At 43.3% G+C, this 12,730-nt stretch overlaps 1 protein-coding gene across 1 annotated transcript in view; it reads left to right on the top strand.

Annotated features, from left to right (window-relative positions):
• The window catches only part of fstl5 (follistatin-like 5), a 199,686-nt gene that overhangs the window by 88,120 nt on the left and 98,836 nt on the right, over positions 1-12,730 (top strand). The window contains exon 5 of the mRNA XM_069670589.1: positions 12,276-12,472. Within this exon, the coding sequence (XP_069526690.1) occupies positions 12,276-12,472 (197 nt within the window). The remainder of the gene's footprint in view (positions 1-12,275; positions 12,473-12,730) is intronic.

Below are 12,730 nucleotides of genomic sequence, written 5' to 3' on the forward strand. Positions count from 1 at the left end.
GCCTTTGCATTTGCAGTATTACAGACTGGGTGTCTGTGGCGACAGTGGTGGAAAAAATCTCAAGCTTCGCCCAGTTAGTGACACGTTTTCCATCAGCCAGCAGTGATTGGTCTGCCAGAGAGGGTAGGCGGAGCGATTAGGTGCGATTAGTTGCAGATACAACTTCAACAATAAGTGAAGAAACAAATTCGACGCTCAGATGAAGGCAAACAGTCTAAAAAGGAAAGAGACCGCCAGGGAGGAAAATCAAGAGTTACAACCAGAGCCAACCGTGGACGTCACACATGCAACACTGTCTGGATATCTGGGAAGTGTGCTCCCGCAATTACCGTTTATCGCGATAGGTGCCGCCAAAGAGAGCAAAACTGAGATCTTAGAGATTATCACTTGAATTAATCGATTGAAAGAAAATCAATTGCCAACTAAATCGCTAAGAGATGAATTTATGGAGCTGTTCTTCACCTAAAAATGTGAAACAGTCTTTGTTTTTGGGATTCTATGTTGGAAAGAAGCAATTTCTAGATTCTATCATTCATGGCTCTATGAAGTTTTTGTCATTTGTAGACGTAACTATCAATTCGTCATGAAAATAATCTGCAGATTAGTTGGTAATGAAAGTAAGGTTGCTGCACGAACCAATCTGCCTATGCTGTAACCACTGTGACTAGTTTAAACCGGGTACATCATCCCTCCTTTGCATCTCTTTAATTTATTATGGCAAGACTTCACTTCTTATTAGCAGCAAGAGCAATGTGATTTATTTAACTCCTCTCATTTTGCTTGCGTTTCCCGCTGAGCTTTCTAACATATTAAGTCGTTAAATCAACTAGTGACAAGTGAGAAATGCTTCCAAGCCTGCTGCAGAACTGCAGCCAGTCACCGTATGGCCCAACTGTGGAAAACAATATTCCCCAGCCTGTGTACCATAGTCCAAATATAGAGCTGCAGCAGTGTGTTGATTTGATGCCTCAGCCTAGGTGTGCTGAGCCCCTGGGTCACTGTTCTCTATCATGACATCAACAAGCCCTCCCTGCCACTGAAGGAGTCAGCTCTGTGTAATCAACTCTACCGGGATCAGATTTGAGAAGCGAACAAAGCCTTTCTTCCTGCTATCTCCTCTTCTTTCTCCGTCTACATCTGTCTCGCTCTCTTTCGGGTGCATCGTGGTGGCATAAAATGTGGTGGAAAATTGGTTCAAATGTGCTTCTTTTATCAAGTGTGATGATTTCCTCTGAAAATGACTTAAAAAACAAATACAATGAGGCTCATGAATAAGTTAGACCTTAAACAAAGTTTCAAAGTTTGTTCCCATCTACGGCCTCGCTCTCTTGCATAATGCATGCATTGTGATAATTAAATGTGAGCTGCAGCTTATAACCTTGCTATGCCACATACTAAATAAAACGTGGGAGTTGAGATGAGTCAGTTTTCTTATGTGCTGCGAGTAAATATTAATATGAACCACTTGAACGTACGACACAGCCACAATTAGCAGGGCCTTACAGAGTTGAAAGAACGCCCCGGTTAACAGAGAGTGGTCCAGTGCGGTGGCTCTGCAGGTTATGGTAGCACGTGGAACATGGAGCTTTAACAGGGAGAATTGGAGGCCCAAACCACCTCTGAAAGCTGCTGCAGGAGACCATTTAAAGAAGGTGAAGGTGGGAGGGGGCGAGTGGGATGGTTGTGGTGAGGTTCGAGTAAAGCCTCCTGGATGATAATGATCCCCTTCAAGGTGAGAGAGGAGGGGTGGAGGGTAATACATCAAAGATTAAGACATGAGGAAGTGCAGCGGGCTTGATGAAAGATGGGAGGGAGAGAATTACACCTGCATCCAGGGAGGAAACAGAAGTGACAGAGACTGAATGAAGGAGGGAATCCGTCTTGAGCTGTTACCAAACTCCCAGAAAGTTACTAAGTTGTCCTCAAACAAAGTCACCGAAGAAACTGTGGTACTGGGACCCTGCCTTCAGGATGGTTTTTGCTACCTTTTTTTCACTGTTATTTTCTGTTAGCCTTTACCTTGGGCCATGACAAGGTGATAACGACCACTCCTAACTCAGGGCCACTTGGTCTTAGAGGATTCTTTTGGCTATGTGATGTCCTGACACATATGAAGATACTGCAATTGCATAAATAGTCTTACAGGTATCAAATTTGGGAGGGAGTATCCTGAAACGTATGTGAAAGTAACAAAATAAGAGTTAGGGGTTTGCTTGTGAAGATGATGATTTTTCAGGGGGGCTGCAGCCTATCCCAGCAGTCATTGGGCAAGAGGTGGGGTACACCCTGGAGTGATCACCAGTCAATCCCAGGGCTGACACACAGAGACACTCTTACACTTACACTCACTCACAATTTGAAGCCACCAATGAATCTAACGAGCATGTATTTGGACTGTGGGACTCGGAGGGAAGCCACGAATACACAGGGAGAACACGCAAACTCCAAACAGAAAGGCCCCCTACGCCCGAACCAGGATTCAAACCCGGATTTTTGAGTACAGGTGCATAAAAATTCAGGGATTACTGATATGCTGTCTGATACTGTAAATATTTAGGCTGAAATAAAAGTGGACCATTGGGCACTAGTTTAGCTCAGCGGTTAAATCAGCGGCCCACGTACAGAGGCTACAGTCCCCGGGTTCGACTCCCATCTTCAGCCCGTGTCGTCCCCACTCTCTCTTCCCCGGTTTCCAACCTTATCTACTGTCCTCTAACAATAAAGGCATAAAAGGCCAAAACATTAACCATAAAAGTTGACCATTTGTTATTTTCAAATTTGCTATTTCAAGTCTGATGCAACGCGAGTAAGTGGAATTTGTTTTTGGTACAACAAAAAAACTCAGTGTCAGCAGCACAACGTAATTAATAGGAAAACATGACCAAAAGTTTAAAGTGGCAGCTACATGACGTGATGAGGATCATGGGAGATGATTGAAAGACCCACTATGGCCGTAAATGGACGTTATGGTGAGATTGTTTTCTCAGCTGCTGTTTTCAAGGTCAAGAATGAACTCTGAACCTCAATTTTGTATGCTTTTACTCTCCGGTTTTATATAGTCGCAAAGCTGTTCAGTATTACAGTCAGAGAGCAAACTGAAAGTTTTATTCTAAACTCTGCAATGTGAGTCAAAGTCTGTTATCTGTGCCTGAGGTCTGCTGCGAGTTTTCTTGCATCTGTATCATCCCGGGCACAGCGGCTGCGAGGAGATTGCTGCCCTACTGCCCAGATATCCATTTCAGATCCAGTCAGGTGTTGCGGCAGTGACACCTCTAGTTGCTCTTAAAGATTGCAATCAGTGACCTCTGATTTGGGTAACCCAGTTGTCACGCTGTGCTGTCTTGATGTATTGTGAGCCGTGGCAGGACCCGAGGCCCGGGAGACGGAGATGGAAAAGCTGGAGGAGGAGGTGGAGGGGCAGGCTCAGCGAGGCAAAGATGGGGCAGTTTCAGGCGCGTTGACTCAGGCTATTCTGCTGAGCCACCTTTTTCTTATATAAATAAAACAGTGGTGCTTTTAAAGGGGGAGGTGGAGGAGGCGGTGGCATTGGGTTCACTCGTGGTTATTGCCTCAGTAAACTGTGGATGGGATGAAGAAGGTTTTTCTGTTTCCCTGTTCACTTTAATGTGCAATCTGAGAATGAAAAGTGTGTTTTTCACTTCAGGATTCAAATAAAAAACAAACACTTGAACAGTGAAATAAGACAAGCAAAGATTTGCATATTGACGAGCCAATCTGGTTAGTTTTCTGAGCCTTTCATTATTCACAAGGTTCTCGTGAGAGCCTCCTGGATGTACAGTGATTGTTTCTCTGTGGCGCTCGGCGCAGTGTGCATCAGACGCTGTAGATTCCTGGTGCACAGTAGTGATCCTCTCAGGTGCGTACAAAGCAGGTGTTAAAAACATTGTCACTTCCATTTCATCACTCCCATATCTGAAAAAGCTCTGTAGAACAAAAACACTTGAAAGCAAACATTGTTCTTAGCCTTCATGCTTCATCTAGTTTTCTTCATCACTATCCGGCTCTTCCCTGTGGATCGGTGCTTCTGCACTCAGGAGAGCGTCATTATCTTCTGGTTTGCATGCCAAGTTTTGTTTTTCCTCTGTTGGAGAAATGGGCCTGTTTTTCAGGTTAATTTAAGTGCCGCGTAGCCAGAATGGTAAACGTTGGCTTGTGATGGGAGAGTAAATCATTCTGTCTCTGATGACAAAAAAGGACAGTGAATATAATCAGTGTTTTCAGACAAAGCCAGTGGCATGCATGCTGTGGTGTTGGCAGAACATTCATCTACAGATCCACTTTGAAAAATCACATCAAAGCTGATGCACTCAAGAATCAGCTTTATTTATACAGTACAATTACTTTTGTTCTATATGCTTTTTATGAGACCGCCTATTAAACTATATTCAGTATATTTTTTGTACATAAATGAGAGAAAAACAGAAATATTAGTGCTATAATTTCTGTGTGAAATTGTTAGACATGATGGAATATACATCTCATACAATGTGATTTTCCAGCGCAGACTTTCTGATGGATAACAGATTGTCAGTTGGAATTGATTGATAAAGACAGAAGACAGTGGAATAGATAGTTTGCATCTTGTTTGGAAAGAAGGAATAGCTTTACAAATAATCATCCATCTAGCTTCTCCTGTTCAGGGTCGTGCAGAGGCTAGAGCCAATCCCAGCTGTCATTGGGCGAGAGGCGGGGGTGCACCCTGGACTGAACGCCAGTCAGTCGCAGGGCTGACACACACAGACAGACAAGAGTCACCAGTGAACCTAACGAGCATATCTTTGGACTGTGGGAGGAAGTGGGAGTACCCGGAGTATGAACCCACACATACACTGGGACAACATGCACACTGCACACAGAAAGGCCTGCAACGTCTGAACCGGGGTTTAAACGAGGAACCTGTGAGGCCACAGAAAAGGCTGCATTGCTGAAGTATTCCAGGAACTACTCAGCAGTACTTATCTGACACCTTTAAAGGGAACTGAAACAAAGGAGAGCTGTGAATGCAGCAGCTCAATTCAAAATGACTTAAAAGCTGAACTTGATGGCTTCTTCTGTTCTGTGATTATTCTTTAAACAGGTGTGTTCAGCCTCTGAGCTCTGTGGACCCCGGGTCTTCCGGTTAGCTGTACGACAGCAGTGTTGACCACCCTTGGGCCCTCCTCTGGTCATATTAAATGCTTGCAGGGATTTGATTAACTGAAAGGGAAGTCTTTTGTGCATTTTAAAGACGGATGAGAGACACTTAAATAATAGATCAGCATCGACCACGGTGCCGATGTTCCTGCTATTGTCACATTAAAGCTTTATCTTAAACGTGTCTGCAGGTTGAAGTATTATAATATGAGTTTTAGTTTTGCACATTATTTTATAATTCCTGTGCAGTATTTAGTTTGCAGCTTGTAAGCAGAAACAGGCTTGACTCTGTGACAGAGACAACTTTTAACGCCTTGTGAATACTGAAAATGTAGAAGAAGTAGAACATCAGCACCTCCGTCTGCAGTTTTACACAAAGAGTGAGTGAAGTGTGAGCTATTATCGTAGTCGTAGACGGCGACTATTCTTTTATTAGATGTCGGTGAAACCATGCATGAGGAGCTCGGTGTCATTTCAATAGTTCCACTTTTTTTGTCTCTTTTCCTACATTTTCACGGTCATATAAAAAATACTGAACAGATGAGGAAAGAAAATATCAAGCTCAAGAAAAAGACAGGTACTGCCATGACAATACATGTATTAATCCAAGTCAACATTGTCCCTGTCATGACGGACAGTAGCCTTGAGCAGCTAGCTCAAGCAGAGATGAAGAGCAGGATACAGAGGTCAGTTAAACTCATGTCTTTCTAACTTCGAACTACAGATTTTTTCAAGTTCAAATGTGTTTTTCTTCACATCCAACTTCTAGTTCCAAGTTCTTGAGGGCAGCTCTCTCTGGAGCCACAAAAGATGGGTTCCCCTTTAAATGAGAAATCTGTCTGTCAACATACTATCTGAAGAAAACTTCTTACCAAGGAGAGGAGCCTTCTATACACCCTTTTTGTTAATCACAAGCCACTAAACAGCTCCTTCAACACGATACAACAAATGAACTATGATTTCTTGTTGCTTTAAAAGGCTGAAAACGGCGTAAAGCCTGATTCCTCCACATTAAAGTGTAGTTGTAATTTACCAGGAGTACAACTGAGAGTGAGAGTTGGCAATGATGGCTGTAGATTATAAACTCTTGGCCCTGCATTTGAATAACAAAGCTCTTTCCTCACAGAACAGCAGCCTCCTGCGACAGTGTTGCTCTTTTTAACAAATAGATTGAATCAAATATATCGTCTCCCAATCGATGAAGCGCACATGACTTCCTCTCTCTCTGACATGCATTTCCATCCAGGTGGGAACTTGACCTCCACATTATAGGAACAGTTCAAGGCAATTAATAAGAGGCATTGGCTTTCCATGGTGGAACCAGGCCAGCCGCTTGCCTCGTATGGAGCCCATGTGACCAGAGACATTTGTCACAAGCAAGGTCATCGAGCAGTCGGAGCCAACAGTAAAGCAAGCCGACACGACTGCATCCTCTGTGTGCTGTAATACCAACCATTGAATCATGAACACCGCCTACCATAAATAGCTCTACATGTAAGCTAAAAGCCACTTGTTTTAAAAGATGCTATTCAAAAGATTTTAGTGAAATATTGAGTGTATCTCCTGTGAGTGGATGAAAAAGCTTTGCAACCTGACTCCACACCACCTAGTTCTTTTATATCAGCAGCTTTCTGCAGGACCTTTCGGCCCTGGGAAACGTCATGTGTTTCATCCATGAATTGTGTCGACTAAAGCCGCATCACACTTACGTGTTCCTGTGGAGATCTTACAGTTGATGGTTCTGTTACAATACCCTTGAACAATGTTTACTCGGCTTGTAATTGGACGCAAGGAACAAAAGGTCGGAGTCATATAACACGACTGATGACAAAAGAAAAGAAACATTTTCAGATTCCTCTCGAGGTTGTGACAGAAGTACTCCAGCTCTTGCGGCGTGTTTGAAGGTCAAACTTAAGTGTTAAATGTGTGAGACGCAGGAAACACTTACATACTAGGATGTTTTTTCACTCTTGCAGAAATCACACTTTTCCATCAAGTGGGTGAAACCATTTGTCAAAGCATGCTTCAGGTGTGATAACATGCGAGAGACAGACACTTTGAGCGAGTTAGGGCCATTGCATGTTCTGCTTCCTTTGAATCAGTTAAATAACAAACATGCAAAGTCATCCATTGCTTTAGTGAGATTTTTAAAATACATCTTAAAACAAGGTGGTGCAGTGGTTAGCGCTGTTGCCTCACGGCTAGAAGGTCACCGGTTCAACCCCGGTTTGGGCAAGGTGGGCCTTTCTGTGTGGAGTTTGCATGTTCTCCTCGTGCATGCGTGGGTTCCCTCCGGGGTCACCGGCTTCCTCCCACAGTCCAAAGACATGCTTGTAAGGTTAATTGGTGACACTAAATTGCTCCATGTGGGTGTGGGGTGTGTCAGCCCTGTGATTGGCGACCAGTCCAGGGTGTACCCCGCCCTTCGCCAAATGACAGCTGGGATAGGCTCCAGCCCCCCACGACCTTGAACAGGATAAGCGGTATAGATGATGGATGGAGATGTGGATTGTAAGGGTGGGAATCACAGGGTAGCTCACGATACGATACGATGATATACGATTATATCACGATACAGCGATTCTGCAGGAATTGATGTATTGCAAGGCGATCATACAATGATACATCACATAATATGATATCTGATTAACTGAACAATACAAAATGTATTAAAAAAAAGGTCAAGTGCAGAAATAATGTATGATTCTCTGCAATTGGGTGTCAGTTCGGCAGATTGGCAGGAAAATCTATTCAGAGCTTTAAAATAAAAATATTTGGCACCAGCGATACGATAATTGTTTCACACCAGTCGGGTTTATATTTTTTGTTTGATCAGTTTTTACTTCCACACATTATTAATGATTTAGCATAAAAACACATAAGACATATAATTGTTGGAAGTTGGAGTTTATGTTACCTTACTGACAATCATCATGAATTATCAGAGACATCACAAACAAATAGACGAGGATGCTTTCTTGTCATAGTTTTAAAAAATCCTCATCTACTGCAGAACATCTCTCCTGCATGACTTCTGGCATCTTAAGCCACGGGGGTGCTCTGAGACAAATTAGTAAACGTCTGGTTTCTCTGATAATCTGTTTACAATCAGAAGGAAAAAACAAAAATCTGAATGACAACATGAGATTTAAATCTTGACTGATGATTCAGGTCATCAATGTTAAAGGAGGAGCGCTAATTTGTCAAAACACATCATGGATAAAAATCACTTTGACTGTTTTTGCTTGTTGATTGACCTCACCAGTTCTAAGAAGAAAACAAACAGGTCGCATGCATCTCACAAAGCATTTATGGTGACTGAGACTTCTTCAAAACCAAATGCTGGATTTAACAAGACGTCTTAGTCGGTCTTGATTTGTCTGAATGGATTTAACTGGTTTGGATTTTTGCTTAGTTGTCCTTAAAGCCCCCCACCAGTGAAAATCAAGTGTTTAACCTTGTACACATCTCCATGTGGTGTTCTTCATGTGCTACAAGACAAATCAGGGACAACATGAGCAGTCATCTCCATGGCTGGGCCTGTCTGCTTTTAAACTGCAGTGTACCAAGGACAGGCTGAACAACACGTTTTCAAATTGGCAGGTTTGAGACGTCACAAACCTAAGGAGCCAATCCCGTTAATGGACGGGGTGACGCTATGCATATCATTATGTGCAACCTATGGCAACCATTTCGGCGATGCATGAGCGAGCTGTAATGTTGTTATTTTTGCCAACTCACTATTGACTGCTAACGTTAACGTTACTGCTACTAATGACTACATTTCAAGCAAGCTAATTTTCAACGAGTTGCCACCAAACGATGGCAGAGACGTGTTTTGTTTTTGTGATGGAGGGACCGGTTGGAAATTTGCATAGTGGAATATTCTGGAATTTTTAATGAGGGAGAACGTGGAGATGCCTTGTGTGGATTTTTAACAAGGTAATCAAACATATTTAGCAGAAAATGCCATTTTGACCAAGGCATGTTGGTTTTATAATGAGGGAGATTATTGTAGCCAATAAATGCTATCACCTTTCCTATGTAGAAATGTACCATTTGGATACTTGGTTGTGAACCAAGTCCAGGTGCCTTTTGGATTAAGCTTAGAATTACTCTGACCTGGATGGCTGTGAACCTTCACAGACGTACTGTTTGGATACTTAGCGGGGTGGAGTAATATATGTAAGAGCATGTGTGTGTGCATATCAGTCAGTGTTTGTGTACCTGTGTGTGCGTGTGTGCATGCATGCGTCAGCGTGGGCTCCTTAGACGATGCTGACCTTCATATCCCCTGGTTATGCCAGCAGCCATTTATCTTTTATTCATTCTGCCATTTGTGACTAAGGCAGCTTCTCTGGCACTGACGCCTGTCAAAACAGAGCCAGTCCCATGATATGTGGCATGCTGCAGCCTGCACGACACGCGCTCCAGCAGCTGATGCCGTTCCCAGGGAAAGAATTAAACCATGCTGGTTCCATTCCCAAGAATTCACCAGGCGCTCTCACTGTTTTCACACTCAAAGCCATTTAGTAATTCAATCGATCCTCCAGCTGTTTTGTTATCTGTGATGGCTGGTAGAAAAGACCAGTCACCACTCTGGTTGTTCACACCCTGATGTTTGCAGGAAGCCTCAGACTGAGTGTGCAGCTCCAACATCTGTCAACAACTCATTGTTTCGCTCACTGGCAGGTGTGCCTGCTAAAACAAACTGGAGCATTGTTCCGGAGCTCCTTGCTTATGTTTAATTCTCAACACCTGGCTATGTGAGCTTTCAATTATTTAGCTCCCCAAGTTGAAACAACAGAGACCTTGTTAAAACACAACCCGTACAGATGGGTGAAAAATCAAAGGAAAACCAACATAAAGCATCTCAGTAGGATGTTCAGCCCCCGCGAGTCTCCAGACCAGCCTCAGTAATCATTGGCAGAGATTTTCTTGCTCTTTAATAAAAGAGGAACCACCATTCTTCTAAAGGATGTTCCCTCATACGGTGTTCTGATAATGGTGGTGGAGACACTGTCTCACAAATGGATACAACATTTCTCCTAGGCGTAAATCTGTGTTGGGAGGAGGCGACTGCAACACCATTTTTACGTTCATCAAACCATTCAATGATGAGTTATGCCCTCTTGTGGAGGCGTTTACTGTTAGCTGGGCATTACTATTGTTATGTTTCTCCACTTATTCGTACAGTTTATTTCCTTTATATGTCTCCAGGGGTTGGGCAATGTCCACCAAATTGGCAAACAACAACATCCAGAGGGGATGGCAGCGCAGGCAAACTTTTGTTTTTAGATGGGCTATTGTACACAGAACAGAGAAATGCTGGCGCAACAGCACGCCGGGCTGTGTACAAACAGAGTCTCAAAATTACCATCAGAGACGGAGGGCAGGCGCGATGCTGGACAGTGTGAGGGGAGCAGCACAACTCCAGCCTGCTCTGACACTCTGCTCCGGTGATGATTGGCAGCTAAGTTTTCTGAACCACTTCTGAACAGCGCTGTCAGCATGTCGGCAGGAGAGATGCTCCGTGATGTGCTTGTATTTTATTGCTGAATAAAAGCAGGACCTTCGCTTCCTCCGACTGTGTGAAAAATCTGAAGTTTTTACATCAGAAAACAGCGTTAATACTTGAGACCTGAGACTCGTGGCGGCTGATACGTGGGCTAAGTGTGTCGCTAAATTGACGGGTGATTGGGCGGGGGGCTTTTAAAATTGATGTTAGGATGTCAGAGTGCTCGGTGGTCAAAGACTGTGAGCCATCAGCCATGCAGCGTTAATCGGCTGTGCTCCATACGTCAACTACTTGAGTCTATATGAATTTTCTCATGCCCTCCTCAGTCACAATCGTGAATACACAACTGTAATACCTGCTGACTGAAACATGGTCAGATGTGGTGAAAGTGGAGATGACTGGCTCGCCTCTGTGGAAGCCCGTTGATTTCACTCCCGGTGTATTAGAAATCCTTTCAGCCTCTTTTACCCAAATGAAGATTGGTGTCAGGATTAAACCCAGCAGCTCATTTAAATACGGGCTGATTGCTCAAGTTGTTCCACTGAAGGAATGCTGGGAGAAATTTTAAGACAAAAATGAGATCCAACACATCCGATAATGACATGTCATTGGTTTCTGGGGTGGCTCTGATTTTACTCATCAGCTCCCAGCGAGCACCCTGTTCTACTGAGTGGAGATCTCATTACGGCTCTCTCGACATCATCCCCGCCTGATCATACACAGCAAAGTTCATTTATCTCTCAGACGACTCCATGGAGCTGCTTTAATTCTATATTTTTCCAGGTTTGATCACACCGCATGATGTGCTTGGTGATGTCACCTCCCTCCCCTGGGATTTGAAAAGCATCTCAAGGAACAACAAAGTTTCTCCCGTGGGTTGTTTGACACCAGCTAATGTGACTGTTATTAGAGGAGAAAGACCTCCAGATCTAACAATGAGAAGTTGATATGACATGTGTCAACCGCGAGTTCTAGTCATTATTTTTCTCTTCGCCTCGACTTTACTCTGCTCAACCTTTCATGTAGTTGACTTCTTTGATCTGGATCCTTTGATGGCGGATTGTAAATACAACAGCATCATGTTTTCTGTTGCTGTCAGAGTTAGCTCCTGACACCTGTGTGATGGATTTGTTCGTCGCTTTCTTTGTGTTGTAGGCGGCGAAATGCAGCACGGCTGTCACTGTTTGTGCTCCCCCTAGGGAGAATAATCCTTAGCATTTGTTATTGTGATGAAGACAATCAAAGGCGCGCTCAGATTTGGGTTTCGCTGAATATAAACAGCTTCTTATTGTTTAATAATGCAAGTCTTCAGGGGGATTATAGTTTTCACAGGTAGTAATTGGCTCAGATTCTAAAACATTGCATCCAATTTTAGAAATCTTAAGATCAATGTGTTTAATCACGCACGTTCTGCAGCACCTGGGATTCATTTAAGTACTTATAAAAAATCTGTTTTTAGACTTCTGCTTAAAATTCAAGTAGTGTTTTTAGTCATTCAAACAGACAAAAACACATTTTCCTCTCAGCTCTAACAGTAGTGATTTTACAACGTTGACACATTTTCTCCCCCCCTCTCCTAACCATTCTCTCCTTTTGTCCCCAGATGATAACTGCAGACTGACTGACTACCGTCGGCTGAAAACCAAGATTCTGGATTTGCATGACAAACGCTACATGGGCTCTAAGATCCACGGGGCCCACAAGGACAACATGGCTGCCAGGAAGCAACTGGTTGATATGATGTTCAAACGCTTTGATGCAGATAACAACGGTCAAATAGGTGCCAATGAGCTCTCACAGGTGAGGATTTTGAACGTAGATAGACTTTAGAATGAAATTACTTCGTCAGATGTTGCCATAACGATAAAATGAAATGACCTTGAGGACTTTTAAGAGTGCATTAAGTTACAGGAGAGTGTTTATTGTCATATTTCTGTCTCCTAAAGGCATTTTATAAACGCACTTTGTAGACAGCCCCCACAGCAGCTCTTAAATCTGTCAGAACTGTCACTTTTATCCACAAATCCATCCAAAAGGAGACTACAAATGAACAAACCA

This window comes from Semicossyphus pulcher, unplaced genomic scaffold (genome assembly GCF_022749685.1).
Source record: "Semicossyphus pulcher isolate SPU_LCO1_2020_fin unplaced genomic scaffold, fSemPul1.0.p SCAF_2, whole genome shotgun sequence".
Taxonomy (NCBI): Eukaryota; Metazoa; Chordata; class Actinopteri; order Labriformes; family Labridae; genus Semicossyphus; species Semicossyphus pulcher.